Here is a 17,922-nt window from a genome sequence, read left to right on the forward strand (position 1 = left end):
GGTAGTAGATGGGGTCTAACTCTATGTGTTTTGTGATATAGTTCAAGTTGGAATGCCATGCTTCTTGGAATTCTCATGCAAGTCTTTGCTTGGCTTGTCCTAGGATGGATGTAGACATCAACTGCTCACATTTACATACAGAACTTCAACCTGAGCTACAAATCTTCTCAAAACTCGCTATGGACAAAAATCCTAATGAGACCACCACAACCTTAATTGGCTAACTGACTGCCATCCAGGAAGAAAGCATTACACACTAGGTTCTTCAGTAACAGTAAGAAATAACTATTGCAATACACTTAACTTTGACAAGAGCAGTTACAGGACAGAGGTTCTCATTTATGCAACTTAAACTATACCTCTTCAAAACACACTCTCACAATCAAGACAAAGACAAGTATTCTAACACATAAGTGGAAAACAATTAGACAAGACAAATAATTCTGAAGATCAAACAAAATGATCACAAGGGGAAAGGTCCCTTTTTTTTCTTGTCCTTTTGATTTTTGTAATGATGAAATATTGTTGACTGTAGGTGATAATCATTCCTTGCTTGATTTAATGATTGGTGAACTTGGATCTTGCTCTAGTATGAATTATTTCTTATATCTTTCTCTCTTCTACCTCCTTTTGGGGGGAGAGAGACAGACAGACAGACAGACAGACGGACGGATGGAGAGGCTCTGGAAGGCACTTGCTTCTGCACTTTTCACTTCCAGCTTTTTTATATCTGTAGCTCAACCAGAGGATTGTTTCCAGGCAGAATTTCCTTGACTCAAAAGGTTATTGATTCAGGCTTGATTTCGTCCTGTTTTTGCTTCCACAGTGCAACAATATTCATCACTTGATTTTCAAGTTGCGAAACTTTCCTGTTTTCATATATAGCAGAATAATTTTCATTTTAGTTTACAGTCTTGAAACACTGAAGCTACGTGGTCGCTTATATCACTTCCACATGTTGTGATGAAATGAAGGAAAGCACTGGAAACAGCAAGGCTATGGGCCCTGACAATATTACTGAACTGGTCAAGCTGATGGGGTACACTGGCATTTTAAAAACAAATTGACAGGATGTGGATATTGCTGGCCAGGCTGGTCTTTACTGCTCACCCTGAACTGTCCTGGAGCGACACATTACTGTGGGTCTGGAGTCATGGGTAGACCAGACCAAGTAAGGATAGCATTTTCCTTTCCTAAAGGGCATTAGCAAACCAGAATGGTTTTCTAACAGTGGACTCTCAATTCCAGAATCGTTAAAAATTGAATTCCGACTCCACCATCTGCTATGGCAAGATGCAAACCCAGGTCTCCAGAACATTGCCTGGGGTCTCTGGGTTAATAGTCTAGCAAATTACCAATATGCCACAGATAGTTCCTGTCCAAGAAAGCAAGACAAATCCAAGCTGGCCATTGTGCCCCCTTAGTCTACTCTTGATTACAGAATTATTATATTCGGGTCCTTTACACCTCCACTGGCTGTATTACCTAGTGTCAATCTTCTGCCTTTTCACTATATCTGACATCAGTAAAGTGATGGAAAAACATGTTAACAGAGCCATCAAACAATACTTACTCAGATGTAGCCTTCTCATTCACACTTGTTTTGCTTTCCAGCGGGGGTGGGAGAATGCTGACCAGTTCCTGACTTCATTACAGCCTTAGGCCAAATAAAAAGAAAGATTCTGAACTTGGGAAGTGAGGTGAGAGTGACTGCCTTTGACATCAAGGCAGTAATTGACTAAGCGTGGTGTCAAGGAGCCCTAGCAAATCACAGGTTAATGAGAAAGGTTTTTTTTTTAGCTCAGAGTGAACAGGATGTCTGAAACTCTTGTTTTCTTTTTCCTTTTTTTCTGTTTTCTTTTTCCTTTTTTTCTGTTTTCTTTTCCCCTGCACTACCACCTAACTGTGGTAGTACTGATTTTTCCCAGCACCCATGTCGTGTGTGTACAGGTGTAGGACTCATTGGAGAATAACAAGTGTATAAATCTTTATTAATATTCCACCACCCAGGAAGAAAGGAAACACCCGAGTGGCCAGTGACAAGCAGTGTCCTCCTCAAAGGGCAATGCTGTGTGATCAAACAGTGAAGGGGAGGGCAAGGACTAAATCAGAATAGAGGGGGAAATAATATACTCCACTCCCTGTGGTGTCCACTTCTCCCTGACCAGCACGAGGGTGTTGGTAGACACCGCGTGCTCCTTCTCCAGAGACACCCAGGCTCTGATATAACCGTGGAAGAGGCGGTTAATGAGGATATTCACTGATTGCACAGTGCTTAGTATCTTCTGCAACTCCTCAGGTACTGAATCAGTCAGTATCCACATGCAGCAAAACCTGGGCAATATCCAGGCTGGAGCTCATAAATGGTTAGGAATATTTGCACCCCACAGCTGCCAGGCAGTGACCTCCTTCAACACAACAAACTCTAAATATCAGTCCTTGATATTCCAAAGCATTACCATCATGGAATCCCTAACACTATCAACATCCTGACTCCCCAAAGCCTGTCCACCATCTACAAGGCACAAGACAGGAGTGTGATGGAATACTCCCCACTTGCCTGGATGAGTGGAACTCCAACTACACACGAGCAGCTTGACACCATCCAGGACAAAGCAGCCACTTGATTGGCACCACATCTACACCCTCCATCATCAATGCACAGTGTTGGCAAGGTGTTGCCACAATCAAGTGGCACTGCAGCATCCATTCCTTTACTGCCATTGAGTCAAAATCCTGGAACACCCTCACCTTTAGGTGTCCTTCCAGCCCAAGGACTGCAGTGGTTCTAGAACACACCTCACCATGATCTTTTAGGGAAATTAGGGATAGGTAATAAATGCTTACCCTGACAGAAACACCCAGCACTGAATCAAAAGTACTGCAATACCGAAGTTGCATTGTAGCACAGAAGGTTTTTCAGCAACTGCTTTCTGAGGTGCTTGTTGCAGTAAGGGGGAAATAACTAAAACTATAACAAACTAAAGGACTGGTTCAGAAAAAGATCCAGTAGTTGCAGAATTTTATGGGAAGCAGATGAATTCTGTCAAACATCTAGTCCAAGTCCACTATTGTATAAAACGATTCTGGTTCACTGCAGACAGAGAGAGGCTCTGTGTAGGATTGATGAGCCCCGAATGAGGAGGGGTAGCTCAGTGGTTAGCACTGCTGCCTTCACAACACCAGGAACCATGGTTCAATTCCACTCTCAGGCGATTATCTGTGTGGAGTTTGTATGTTCTCCTAATGTCTGCGTGGGTTTGCTCCAGGTGCTTTGGTTTCCTCCAACAGTCCATAGATGTGCAGATTAGATTGATTGGTTGTGTTAAATTTCCCATAGTGTCCAGGGATACCAGGGTTAGCCATGGGAAATGCGGGGTTAGAGGGATAGGTGGGGTGCCGGGGAGATCCATCTAGTATGCCCTTCAGAGGGTTGATGTGAACTTGATGGGCCGTATGTAGGGATTCTATGATCATGAAAAACATTAAAATATCTATTGTGAGAATGAAATTCGCTGTAATTCATTCCAAAAGTAAGCCAGTCTTTGAAAGAAAATGCTGCCGCGAAACTGATCTTAGACACTGTCTCATCCCTGAGGTTTGATGAGAAATTTGGTGCAGCAGATAAAGATGAATTTATAGCAGAAAGGTTTTTGCCAAGAGGAATTCAGTAAATGGTTGGATTTAGTGAATGTGCTAACTATCAATGAGTGGGACTGTAGTGATGATCTTATTTTCACTGAATAATGGTTAGAATTCTTTAGCTTCTCTGGGAAGATTTATATAAAATACTCATCCTCTTCTGGGATATGCTGGGTCATCTTAACACAACTGTGAGAACGTTCATCAACAAATATTTACTTTGTTAGTTACAACCATCACCTTGTAGCAAACTCTGTGTACAGGGCTGATACTGAACAATGTGTCTTGCAGTGTCTATCGAATTGCTGCTAATTGTCATTTATGGGACTGGAAAAGGCAGTCAGTGAGGTGATATAGTGCAGATCACACTGCATTCCATCTGATTGAATACCTGATTGATCTGTATTGAGAACATACCCTTTGGAGTTGCAAATTAATTAAAACTGACTAGAAATGTCAAATAATGGAATTTACTGGACCATGTCTGGATATGAATTTATGGAAATAGATTAGGACGCTACTGTCCAAGGAACATTTATACAAAATGCTGATTTCTCTGAAGGTGCTATGATATTTCAGTGGTTAGCACTGCTACCTCACAGCACCAGTGTTCCAGGTTCGATTCCAGCCTCAGGCAACTGTCTGTGTGGAGTTTGCGCATTCTCCCCGTGTCTGCGTGGGTTTCCTCCGGGTGCTCCAGTTTCCTCCCACAATCCAAAGATGTGCTGGTCAGGTGAATTGACCATGCTAAATTGCCCATAGTGTTAGGTGCATTAGTCAGAGGGAAATGGGTCTGGGTGGGTTACTCTTCGGAGGGTCGGAGTGGACTGGTTGGGCCGAAGGGCCTGTTTTTGCACTGTAGGGAATCTAATCTAATCTTTAATCTAATCTCCCGCACATGCTGCCCCAACATCTTGGGCATGTTCTGCATTGAAATGTAACTCCAATGTGTTGTCAAAGCCTTCAACCTCCAGGATCTTCTAAAATCAACCTTTGCATTGATTTTAATCTTTAGAGAGTGAGAATACTCCTCCTGCATTCTCTAAATAATTCCACATTAACTTGTGCAAACAAGCACGGAGCTTCATCCTGGGAGTAGCCAATCCTTAACAACAAGATGATGTGTAGCTGGGTAATGACCAGTCCATGATTATAAGCTGCTATATGAATGCACAGTTAATACATTAGTTATCCAGTTTCCTGCATCTCCAAATCACTTTCAGATCTACTTATACTTTGTTGGGTTGAGTCACTGAACTTCACTTTCAAAGTTCAAAGCTCAGTATCATTCTGGTATTGTTATGTAATTATGTTTATACGCGATAGAACTGCTTGTGGGCACTGTGGGGGATGGAGTATTTTCTTTCCCTCTCCAACTTGATGTTGATTTAGTCCTGACCCACCCCCTTCATGTTTTTTCACCTAAAAGTTGCCCTTATTAGGTCTGGCTTATTCATGTTTCACTAACTACACAGATGCTTTCCTGGTGGTGGAAAATGGATAAGGGAGGCACGGTAGTAGTTTGGCAACATTAACCGCCTCAACCTCTCCACCCCTCTCACCCACTCCAACCTCTCACCCTCGGAACGTGCAGCCCTCCACTCCCTCCGTTCCAACCCCAACCTCACTATCACGATGCCCTCCACTGCATCTCCTCCACTTCCCGCTCCTCTGCCCTTAAGCCCCGCCCCTCCAATCACCACCAGGACAGAACCCCACTGGTTCTCACCTATCACCCCACCAACCTCCATATACGTCGTATCATCCCTCGTCATTTCCGCCACCTCCAAACGGACCCCACCACCAAGGATATATTTCCCTCCCCTCCCCTATCAGCATTCTGAAAAGACCACTCCCTCCGTGACTCCCTCGTCAGGTCCACACCCCCCCACCAACCCAACCTCCACTCCCGACACCTTCCCCTGCAACCGCAAGAAATGCAAAACTTGCGCCCACACCTCCCCCCTTACTTCCCTCCAAGGCCCCAAGGGATCCTTCCATATCCGCCACTAATTCACCTGCACCTCCACATTTACTGCATCTGCTGCACCTGATGTGGCCTTCTCTATATTGGGGAGACAGGCCGCCTACTTTCAGAACGTTTCAGAGAACACCTCTGGGACACCCGGACCAACCAACCCAACCACCCCGTGGCTCAACACTTCAACTCCCCCTCCCACTCCACTAAGGACATGCAGGTCCTTAGACTCCTCCATCGCCAGACCATAGCAACACGACGGTTGGAGGAAGAGCGCCTCATCTTCCGCCTAGGAACCCTCCAACCACAAGGGATGAACTCCGATTTCTCCAGTTTCCTCATTTCCCCTCCCCCCACCTTGTCTAAGTTAAATCCCTCGAACTCAGCACCGCCTTCCTAACCTGCAATCTTCTTCCTGACCTCTCCGCCCCCACCCCCACTCTGGCCTATCACCCTCACCTTCACCTCCTTCCACCTATCACATTTACAACGCCCCTCCTTCAAGTCCCTCCTCCCTACCTTTTATCCTAACCTGCTGGACACACTTTCCTCATTCCTGAAGAAGGGCTCATGCCCGAAACGTCGATTCTTCTGCTCCTTGGATGCTGCCTGACCTGCTGCGCTTTTCCAGCAATGCGTTTTCAGCTCTGGTGGTGGAAAATAAAGAACAAAATGTTAGCACACTAGCGTCTTTCTACAATGTCACTACATATTCACAAACAGCCATGCATGATATAAATAAAGAAAAAAACGGTGATTCAGAAGATGCCCTCAGTCTAGGGACTGGCTTTGAGCTGGCTGGGCAGAGCCCATGTACTATACATGTGTCAATAAATGAAATCAAATTGTAGTAACAGATGTTTGGATCATGTAACTCAGCAGTATGTGATCCCCAGTGATAATCACATTTCATTCATTGATAATGACAGAAACAAAATAATTTTCCTTAAAAGTACTATGGCTAATAGACTAATCTACGAAGAATAGGCTCTTTTAAGAGATCAAATCAAGATACATTCCCAAGAGAAGAAAGGGAGATAAACAAAGCAAAAAGCTTCTAGGATGACAAAAAGGGAGAGTAAGATGAGGTCGAAAAAGGCTTCTCTGAGAGATGCTAGGTTGATAATTCAAATAAAAAGTATTCTGAATATTGTGAAAAAAGAAACAAAAACTGCAGAGAGATAATACAAAAAGAGACAGTCAGTCAACATAAAGGAAAGGCAGAAGACTCCACAGTGAAAGGGAGATCAAAGAAAGTGTGGGGCCAATGAGGGATCAAAATGCACACGGAGACAGTCACGGCTAAAATAATAAATTAAGATTTTGCAGCTGATGCTGCAGCAACAATGCAATGAAAAAGGAGGTAGCTGAGAAATTAGAGAAACTCAAATTGATTAGGAGAAGGCATTAGAAAGGGTGGCTGTACTTCAATGGTGCAGGTCTCTGGGAATGATGAGGATGCGTTCCAGGAAACTGAGGGAAGTAAGGGTGGAAGTTGCAGAGGCAGTGACCGAAATATTTCAACCTTCCTTAGATGCAGAAAACTGGAGAATTAGATGTTACATATTTGTAAAACTGCATGAGAGGATCAACCCAGTAAGCACAGGGCAGTCAGTTCAACTTTGGGCCTGGAAGGAACAATATTCTGAGATAATTTTCAACAGTTACTTAGTCACATGTGAGTTGATTGAAGAAAGCATGTATAGACTTAAGAAAAATCCTGTTGAACACATTAGAATAGTGGAGTTGATATAGTTTTCACGGCCTTTGAAAGTGCCACATTGCAGTAAAATTGAAACCTATGGAATGAAAGAGAAGTGCCAGATTGGTTTAGTGATGAAAAACAGTAAAATGATGCACAGCTGCTGTCTAAGTGGAGGAGGCAATATAGTTGGGTTCCCTGTGGATTAATGTTAACCACTGCTTTTACGGGGCTGCAATTAAAGACTGATTTAGATGTTCAGGAAATATGTTCAAAATTTGCAGGTGACACAACTTTTAAGTGCAATGAATTGTGAGGAGCAGAGACATAGATGTCAAGAGGAACAATCTGGGGCTGTGCTGCAGGAAAGTGATAAATTTAGAGAGTAAGAACAAGGGCAGACCTCATCAAATAAATGGTACAATTCCACAGGGAGGAGGTGCAGATTGGGGAACCTGGACCTATAAACATGGTAGATGGCTAGTGTGCTGACAATCAAACTGATATTCCCAAATCATCACAGAAGTTAAAGATTTTTGAAGAGTTTGCCAATGTTCCTATTGACCTGACTTTCAGACCCTGGTTGATAGAAGTCATGGAGCAGGTTTCTCTACTTAATCTATTTGTAATAAATAGTAATTCAACAGATCAACAATTATGAACTGTTAACATGTTACTTGCTAAAACTCTAACCCACTTATAAATCTCCTCCTCTATGCACACAGAGAATCACAAAATGCCATGGGTACTACAGACACAGAAAAGATAGTTCAGTGGTCCCTGTTCATAGAGTTTGCTGACATGATCTTTTTTTAATCAGAATGCTATTTCTCAAGTTTTCCTTCCTCAGATGCATTTTTTGTTTGTGGGAGGCACAGGGGTTTCACATTTATAAGGGTCCTTAACTTTTCAATTAATTATCACAGCTTACAGCAACTGGAAAAGGAGAGAATAAACTGGTTGTCTTCAGGTCTGAGATGCTGTCTGAACTGAAACAAGCTCCTTTCCCCTAGAGGGGCAGTGATTTCTGGGAAAACATTCACATCCCCAAACTGCTCAGCTACCTGGAACCAATCATACAAGTTGTTGGTAGGCAGAAGGACCTTGTCATTAATAAACAGTCACTAATTAACTGATTAATTATCAACTTGTCATTGGGCAAATCACCACTTGTACAGACCCTGGGTTGCAGCTCATCTGTAACTTTACCTTTCCCCATTACTTGAACCAACAACTGTGTAATCAGCCCTTATAACGAGTGTCAGTTAACTTGCTTTTTTAAAAAAGTGGTGATCCAACAAACATTAGCTTTTTAAACAGCCCTTTTCTCATTTCAGTCCATTATCAAAAGTAGAGAAAAAATACAATATTTATATTGGGTAGGTTGCAAAAGCATTTAGAGGGATTTGGGTTTTATAAACGGAAGCAGAATACAAAGCCGTATATTGGTGAACCTTTACAAAACACTTAACCTTAAAGGAAATGTTGTCTCCAATTTTACCCATCATTCTTTTGGAAAGATATGGAGGCTTTCAAAAGGAGATTTGGTTGAAGTATTCAAAATCATGAGTCTGGTCAAAGTATTTTTGGGAGAAATTGTTCCCATCACTAAAAAAGTTGAGATGGTGATTGGCAGAAGGATCAAAGAAAATATGAGGGAAATGACTTTTAATATGGTGGCTGGTTAAAGTCAGGAATAAACGGGTGTGTGGTGGAGGCAGATTCAGTCACAACGTTCAATGTAGAATTTGAACATTAGTTGAAGGGCCAAAAAGATGCAGGGCTAGAAGGAAAAGCCAGGAGAGTCTACCTGATTGGATAGCTCTTACTGATAGCCCAATGGCATCATTCTGTGCTGTCACTGAAGGAGAAATACTCTGCACTTCATTGTGCAGGGTATTAAAACAAAATAGAGGTATACTTTTTTTCCCAGCTAAAGGAGCCACTTGGTTAATATTTGACAAATGTTTACATTGACTTTCTGCCATGTTAAGTAAGTTTTGTAAGTTACTTTGACAGTTTATTTTTAAACAAAGCTTGAGATCTGAATGAGGGGGTTGAAGCTTCCTGAGTGAATTGGTAAAATGGCTCAGGTATAGGTTTGCTTGGAAAGATCTGTCCATTGTAAGAAACAAGGAAACTGTTCTTTTCCAAAAACTGAAATCATAACAAGTCACAGGTTTTACCTGGAGCTGGAATACTAAAGAAAAACTCGGGTGAGTTGGACAAAATGGTCTGTATGGTTTATGTTCTATGTAATGCAGCATGAGAAGTAACTCAAACTACTTCCATGACTCCAGCATCAGTTCTATGCTCGGTGGCTAGATTATTATGATTATTATGAGGTTAACGGTGTGACTTGAAAATAAAACTGCAACCTCATTGTGCCAGGAAGAGTCATTTAAGGGCTTCTGATTGTTAAAACTATGCAATTATTGTAATGAAAGAGGGGTTATCTGATTAACCTAGAGTGAGAGTCAGCTGTAATGACCCTACAGGGGAACAATGTGTGATGATGAAGAGTGAAGGAGGAAGTGAATCCTGTTTCCTGTAACTGACCCAAATACTGACCAAGTACTGACATCAACCACTGGCAGAAATTCTCAGCTTACACAAAACCTTGTCAGAGGCAGATCCTGAGAGTTAATCGCTGTACATTCAGGGTTAAAGGGATAGGGGAGGGGTGTGGGTCTGGGTGGGATGTTCTTCAGAGGGTCACTGTGGCCTTGATGGGTCGAATGGCCTGCTTCCACTTTGTAGGGAGTCTATAATTCTTATAATTATCGCAAGTAGATTTGAAGTAATTTACATGTATTCAATAAATAATTGTCTTAATGTCTGGAATAAAGGAGATGTGTCTAACCAATGTCCTTGACTCCTTTGAGCGAGTGACAACTCAAATGAACTGTGAAACTACAATTACTGACTGATACTTCTTGATGGCTTCAACAAGGTATCACATGAAAGGCTATTAATTAATCTCAAAGTTATAACAGAGCTAGAGGGAGTAGTGAAAAATGGAAGTGATTATGTTCAGAATAAGCATGAATGGAGGAAGTCGAGGTGATGTGGAAGAGCAGGCACATTTAGAATGGGTTAGCAAAACACTGAAAGTAGCATCTTGAATGACGAAGACCATAATATAGGTTAATAGAACATACAGCACAGAAACCGGCCATTCAGCTCAAACACTGTTTGCTCTACATGAGTCTCTTCACATCTTATCAGCATATCTTTCCATTCCTTTCTCCCCCATGTCATTATGCAGCTTCCCCTTAAATGGTGTTAACATAGAACATAGAATGTTACAACGCAGTACAGGCCCTTCGGCCCTTGATGTTGCACCGACCTGCAAAATTAACCTGATGCTTATCTAACCTATACCGTTCCATTATTAACTATATGTCTATCCAATGCCCATTTAAATACCCTTAATGTTGGCAAGTCCACTACTGTTGCATGCTGACCAGTCCACGCCCCTACGACTCTTTGAGTAAAGAAACCACCACTGATATCTGTCCTAAATCTATCACCCCTCAATTTTAAGCTATATCCCCTTGTGTTAGCATTCACCATCCGAGGAAAAAGGCTCTCGCTGTCCACCCTATCTAACCCTCTTATGTCTCAATTAAGTCACCTCTCAACCTTCTTCTCTCCAACGAAAACTGCCTCAAGTCCCTCAGCCTTTCCTCGTAAGACCTTCCCTCCAGACCAGGCAACATAGCAGTAAATCTCCTCTGAACCCTTTCTAAAGCTTCCACATCCTTCCTTTAATGTGGTGACCAGAACTGTACGCAATATTTCATGTGTGGCCGCAACATTTTTATCCCTTAAAATGGCCACCCAAGTGGACAGGGTTGTTAAGAAAGCATATGGTGTTTTGGCTTTCATTAACAGGGAGATTGAGTTTAAGAGTCATGAGATCTTGTTGCAGCTCTATAAAACTTTGGTTAGACCCACTTGGAATACTGCGTCCAGTTCTGGTTGCCCTATTATAGGAAAGATGTGGATGCTTTGGAGAGGGTTCAGAGGAGGTTTACCAGGATGCTGCCTGGACTGGAGGGCTTATCTTATGAAGAGAGGTTGACTGAGCTTGGACTTTTTTCACTGAAGAAAAGGAGGAGGAGAGAGGACCTAATTGAGGTGTACAAGATAATGAGAGGCATAGATAGTCGATAGCCAGAGAGAGCAGAAATGACTAACACGAGGGGTCATAGTTTTAAACTGGTTGGAGGAAAGTATAGAGGGGATGTCAGAGGAAGGTTCTTTACACACAGAGTTGAGAGAGCATGGAATGCGTTGCCAGCAGCAGTTGTGGAAGCAAGGTCATTGGGGACATTTAAGAGACTGCTGGACATGCATATGGTCACAGAAATTTGAGGGTGCATATGTGAGGATCAATGGTCGGCACAACATCGTGGGCTGAAGGGCCTGTTCTGTGCTGTACTGTTCTATGCTCTATGTTCTAACAGTGTCTCATACAGCTGAAGCATAACCACGTGGCTCCAAAACTCAATCCGCTTACCAATAAATGCCAACAGACCATATGCCGTCTTGACAACTCTATCAACCTGAGTGGCAACTTTCAGGAATTTATGCACCTGGACACCGAGATCTCTCTGTTCATCTACACACCAAGAATTTTACCATTAGCCCAGTACTCTACATTCTTGTTACTTCCAAAGTGAACTACCTCACATTTTTCTGCATTAAACTCCATTTGCCACTTCTCTGCCAGCTCTGCATCTTATCTATGTCCCTCTGTAATCTACAACATCCTTTGGCACTATCCATAACTCTGCCTACCTTAGTGTCATCCGCAAGTTTACTAAGCCATCCTTCTACGCCCACATCCAGGTCATTCATAAAAATGACAAACAGCAGTGGCCCCAAAACAGATCCTTGTGGCACACTACTGGTAACTGAGCTCCAGGATGAACACTTCCCATCAACCACCACCCTATGTCTTCTTTCAGCTAGTCAATTTCTGATCCAAACCGCTAAATCACCTTCAATCCAGAAACTCTGTATTTTGTGTAATAGCCTACCATGTGGAACCTTATCGAATGTCTTGCTGAAATCCAAATGCACATCAACTGCTTTACCTTCTTCCACATGTTTTGTCACCTCTTAGAAGAACTCAATAAGGTTACTTAGGCATGACTTACTCTTCACAAAGCCGTGCTGACTATCCCTAATGAATTTATTCCTTTTCAGATGATTATAAATCATATCTCTTCTAACCTTTTCCAACACCTTACCCACAACCAAAGTAAGGCTCACTGGCCTATAATTACCAGGGTTGTCCCGACTCCCCTTCTTAAACAAGGGAACAACATTTGCAATCCTCTGATCTTCTGGCACTACCCCTGTCAACAATGCTGACATAAAGATCAAAGCCAAAGGCTCTGTAATCTCCTCCTTGGCTTCCCAGAGAATCAGAGGATAGATTCCATCCGGCCCAGGGGTCTTTTTGATTTTCAGATCTTCCAAAATTGTTAAAACGTCCTCTTTGTCGACCACAATCCCATCTAATCTAGTAGCCTGTAACGCTGTATTCTCACTAACATTACCCTTTTCCAATGTGAATACTGGCGAAAAGTATTCATTTTGTGCTTCTCCTGTGTCCTCAGATTCCACTCAACTTCCCACTACTGTCTTTGATTGGCCCTGATCTTACTCTAGTCATTCTTTTATTCCTGATGGTATGCCTGTAGAATACCTTTGGGTTTTCCTTGATCCTATCCGCCAACAACAACTCACAGCCCCCTCCTGGCTCTTCTTAGCCTTCTCTTTAGATCTTTTCTGACTAACTTAAAACTCTTGCTATACCACACCGTGTGAAAGCATGTTTTACAATCTCAAGAAAGGATGGATGGAAGGAATAATATATTTTACTGAAAAGACTTCGAGTGAAAATATTGAGATATAACTGTTAACCTTTATGTAGATTTGAATTCCAGACCGTAAGAAAGATAAAGAGATGGTTGAGTTGGGATCTATAGATGCAAGACTAAGTATAAGAGATTTAGGGTAGAGTCTAGAAGAAGCTTATCAGAGTTTTGAAGTTGGATGAGTCAGCAGAAAATTGGTAGTCTATGGTAATGTCATCGGACTCCTACTGTAAAAGTAGGTTTGAACTCACAAAAGTGTACAGTGAAATTTGAATTCAGTTAAAAACAATGACTGATTATTGTAAAAACCCTGTAAAGGAAGGGAACTGCCATTCTTACCTGGTCTGACTCCAGATCCACAGCAATATGGTTGACTCTTAACTGCCCTCTGAGAGTAATTCGGGATGGGTATTAAATGTAGGCCTGGGAGATGCCCACATCCTGTGAATGCATAAAAACAAAGAACATTACAGCACAGGAACATGTCCTTCGGCCCTCCAGGCCTGCGCTGATCCAGATCCTCGACCTAAACCTGCCGCCTATTTTCTAAGGATCTGTATCCCTCTATTCCCTGACCAGTCATGTATCTGTCTAGATGTTTAGTCAACCTTACTTAGTTTGCATATTACTTTTAAATCTCTGCCCTTGCGTTCTTGTTTATTATACAAGCAGAAGCAGCATCACCCTATTTACTCTGTCCAGCCATTGATGATTTTGAAAACCTCAAACATAGAGTCATAGATCCTGAATGTGAGCATAAGAGCAGAGGACACCAAAATTGGAAGTGTAGTGGACCGCGAAGAAGGTTCCCTCAGATTACAACAGGATCTTGACTAGATGGGCCAATGGACTGAGAAGTGGCAAATGGAGTTTAATTCAGATAAATGTGAGGTGCTGCATTTTGGGAAAGTAAATCTTAGCAGGACTTATACACTTAATGGTAAGGTCCTAGGGAACGTTGCTGACCAAAGAGACCTTGGAGTGCAGGTTCATAGCTCCTTGAAAGTGGAATTGCAGGTAGATAGCATAGTGAAAAAGGCTTTCTTTTATTGGTCAGAGTGTTGAGAAAAGGTGTTGGGAGGTCATGTTGCGGCTGTACAGGATATTGGTTAGGCCACTGTTGGAATATTGCATGCAATTCTGGTCTCCTTCCTTTCAGAAAGATGTTGTGAAACTTGAAAAGGTTCAGAAAAGATTTACAAGGATGTTGCCAGGGTTGGAAGATCTGAGCTACAGGGAGAGGCTGAACAGGCTGGGGCTGTTTTCACTGGAGCGCTGGAGAAACAGATTTCTTTTCAACCTTCTTTTCTCCAGAGAGAGAAATCCCTATTCACTACAATGCTTCCAGAAATAGGTAATTGGTCATGTTTTGGAGGGAACGTAAAAGAATTATCAAAATTGGTTATACCAAAGTATAAGGCCATAAGACATAGGAGCAGAAATTAGGCCATTCAGCCCATTGAGTCTGCTCCACCATTCATTCATGGCTAATAAGTTTCTTAACCCCATTCTCCTGCTTTCTCCCCATAACCCTTGATCCCCTTGATACTCAAGAACCTATCTATCTCAGTATGAAATATACTCAGTGACCTGGCCTCCATTGCCTTCTGTGGCAGTGAATTCCATAGATTCAGCACACATTGGCTAAAGATGTTCTTTCTCATCTCTGTCCTAAAAGGTCTTCCCTTTACTCTAAAGCTGTGCCCTTGGGTCCTCATCTGTCCTACAAATGGAAACATCTTCCTGAAATCCACTTTATCCAGGCCATTCAGTATTAAAGAGAAAGGATGATAAGGTGATCTTCTTAAAGGCAGTTAGGTTAGGCTTACCCTGATTGATGAGCCTGATACCATCCTGAGATGGGTATATTGTTGGAGACTATTCTGTAGAAAGCTGACCTTTGGTGCCAAATCAGCATTGCAGAAGGTCACAACAGATAACCTATTGTGATTCTTTAAGAAAGTATCAGAGAGTATAAAAGACTCAACTCCCAGTCTTTTGCCAAGTTTTGACAGCATGCTGCATTGAAGGCTAGGACACAAAGTATAAAAAATGTCACTGCACAAGTTGTTGGAAGATTGGAATCCTGCTGCAGAAGGTAGTCTTCCATAAAGTCATGGAAGTGACTAATGCAGAATCCCAAGGGACAACAGAGGTTTTTATTATTGGTTGATTAATGATTTGCAAGTTGAAATACAAACGAAAATAGAAGAGAAGAAGAAAAATTAACCAACAAGGTGCTCTCTGATCAGGCCCAGGCAGATAGGTTTCCATTGTTTACTTTGTAGTTTCCAGTCTTCATTGTTCCTTCCAAATTTCATCACTTTTTAAATGTTTGTAATAAATTTCATTGCTATTCTTCCGTCAGATTTAACCATCTTGTGAACTGTAGGAATTACAACTTAGTACTCAGTTGGAAAGGCATTTGGCAAGAAAACAATTGAAGGATATGTAAAGAATTTGATTATTTTTGAACTTGTGCTGTGGGTTGATTGGTGAATTCTGATCTTATACGATCACATATTTCAAGTGTTTGGAGTTTTAAAAGAATTGAAACATATTAACAGGTTATTCTTGTTAGGTTGAGTGATTTTCCCTCTGTTCCTTTCCATTCATTTCCATTTATGGAAAATGAAAAAGAAAGTAATCTTGGGAAAACATGTTGCATTTCCCAATGGCAAATGCAGGAACTGTTTGAAGACAATAGGTGTTATTATCTGTATCCTGATGGGTTTTTTTCTGATTCACACAGATACAAGGGGCTGATAACTGGGAGACGTGCCAGGCTGATTATAGCAGTCTTCTGGATCCTGTCTTTTGTGATTGGTTTGACTCCATTTTTTGGCTGGAATCGGAAGAGTGAGGTGGAGGCTAAGTGCAGAAACAGCACAGTCTGGACACCACATCCGGAGAACAACTCTGCCCTCCAGAACTGCTCGGTGACATGCCTCTTTCTAAATGTGGTTAATATGAAATATATGGTTTACTTCAACTTCCTGGGCTGTGTCCTGACCCCATTGCTCATCATGCTGGGCATTTATGTAAAAATCTTCACTGTTGCTAGAAAACAATTGCAAAAGATTGAGCTGAATTCTGTAAATTCTGACACTTCCAGAAGGTACTTACAGAACCAAGTAAGAGTTGCAAAATCATTGTCTATCATTGTTGGGTTCTTTGCCTTCTGCTGGCTTCCACTTCACATCCTAAACTGTATTAATCATTTTCACCCAAAGTATTTCCAAACCATGGATGTGCGCATCATGAACGCTGCCATTGTTCTGTCTCATGCTAACTCCGTTGGTAATCCCATTATCTATGCCTACAAGATTCAAGAATTTCGCAACACCTTCCACAAAATTATTTTCAAGCATATTCTGTGCAGAACAGACGATGAATTTAAGACTGAAACTCTGCGAGGAACACATTCGTAAAGGCACACAAATGTTGACAGAAATATCTGGGAATCCTGTGGACTTCATAATTATATATACAATTTACAGATGCACTGTTGACATGTCTTTGTGTGTTAATTTTAGGAGTAACTCTTTGAGGGAGAAAAGAATACCATTGCAATCAAAGGAAGCTGTCAAAACATGAAAATCTTCCCTCTGCAAATAATTTTTCTCTTAAGCAGTATAAATGGAAATCCAAAAACATTTGTAAATGAGATTACTGCTAGAGCTCTGAGCTCTATTGCATTCACCATTTCAAGGATGTAACTGCTAGCTACATTGTGGTGTGATCCAGCAGTGATGTAGATGTCTGTCATGCCTCCACAGTCAGATGTGAAGTTGTAGAAGCAGATATTGTCTTGTTAACTTCAAGGTGCATAATGGTTTTCAAAATAGCATCATCATTATTCAAAGCAAACACTTAATGAGTTTTATTTTCAAAAGTGGGACAGAAAACATCAACTTGTGGTTTTATAATTGACAAAGAGGGCATGTAGCCAACACGAAACACATAACTGGGTGACAATACAAAATTTCTTTATCTCTTCTTCCACTGCCCCACAACAATAATACCATGGCGTTGAAGTTCCATGGACTCAGTTCCAATGGCTAAATGTCTGTGGGGGGTGTTAGTGGGAGGGTGCCTCATTCATGAAGCGAACAGGAGAATTCACCTGTGAAGCACTCTGGGGTCTTGTTGGCAGGAATTTCATTACTCTATCCCCTTATCCAACATACCCTTAGATGCTAACTCTCCTCTGATTAGACCATTTTTGAAATCCAGATGGGACTTGTAGGATACAGACATCATTAGTCAGGCCACTATATGCCTCTATTTCACTTACTGGTCAACCAGTATTGCCACAGCTGGACTGGGAATTTACAACCATTCACCTTGTCCGATCAACTACAGAATAGCAATGTGGCCAGCTCCTTTGAAGCTTCTGCTGGGATTACAGAGGGAAGCTAGTAAAATCCCAGTAGAGGTTAATGGGCCTTGATTTCACTATAACTACTGCCAATAGGTCCCTGGCTCTTCACCTTCTACAATAACATTCGGATCACTTTGTGTGTTACCTTATCAGTTGTTGTTGTAAGCTTATTCAGGCGAAAGTGAGGACTGCAGATGCTGGAGATTAGATTCACCATTAGAGTGGTGCTGGAAAAGCACAGCAGGTCAGGCAGCATCTGAGGAGCAGGAAAATCGATGTTTCGGGCAGAAGCCCTTCATCAGGAATCCTAGTGAAGGGCTTT

General features: G+C 41.9%; 2 protein-coding genes across 3 annotated transcripts in view; one reads left to right on the top strand and one right to left on the bottom strand.

Annotated features, from left to right (window-relative positions):
• adora2b (adenosine A2b receptor) overlaps positions 1-17,858 on the top strand; it is a 38,509-nt gene extending 20,651 nt beyond the window's left edge. The window contains exon 2 of the mRNA XM_072590135.1: positions 15,969-17,858. Coding sequence (XP_072446236.1) covers positions 15,969-16,647 — 679 coding nt within the window. The 3' untranslated portion in view covers positions 16,648-17,858. The remainder of the gene's footprint in view (positions 1-15,968) is intronic.
• zswim7 (zinc finger, SWIM-type containing 7) overlaps positions 1-17,922 on the bottom strand; it is a 129,061-nt gene that overhangs the window by 40,033 nt on the left and 71,106 nt on the right. For both annotated transcript variants that reach the window (XR_011963349.1, XR_011963350.1), the window contains exons 6-7: positions 13,556-13,657; positions 6,140-6,267 (exon numbers count right to left, since the gene is read on the bottom strand). The gene's annotated coding sequence lies outside the window, so the exon portion shown is untranslated. The remainder of the gene's footprint in view (positions 1-6,139; positions 6,268-13,555; positions 13,658-17,922) is intronic.

The sequence above is a fragment of the Chiloscyllium punctatum genome, chromosome 19 (assembly GCF_047496795.1).
Source record: "Chiloscyllium punctatum isolate Juve2018m chromosome 19, sChiPun1.3, whole genome shotgun sequence".
NCBI classification, from domain to species: domain Eukaryota; kingdom Metazoa; phylum Chordata; class Chondrichthyes; order Orectolobiformes; family Hemiscylliidae; genus Chiloscyllium; species Chiloscyllium punctatum.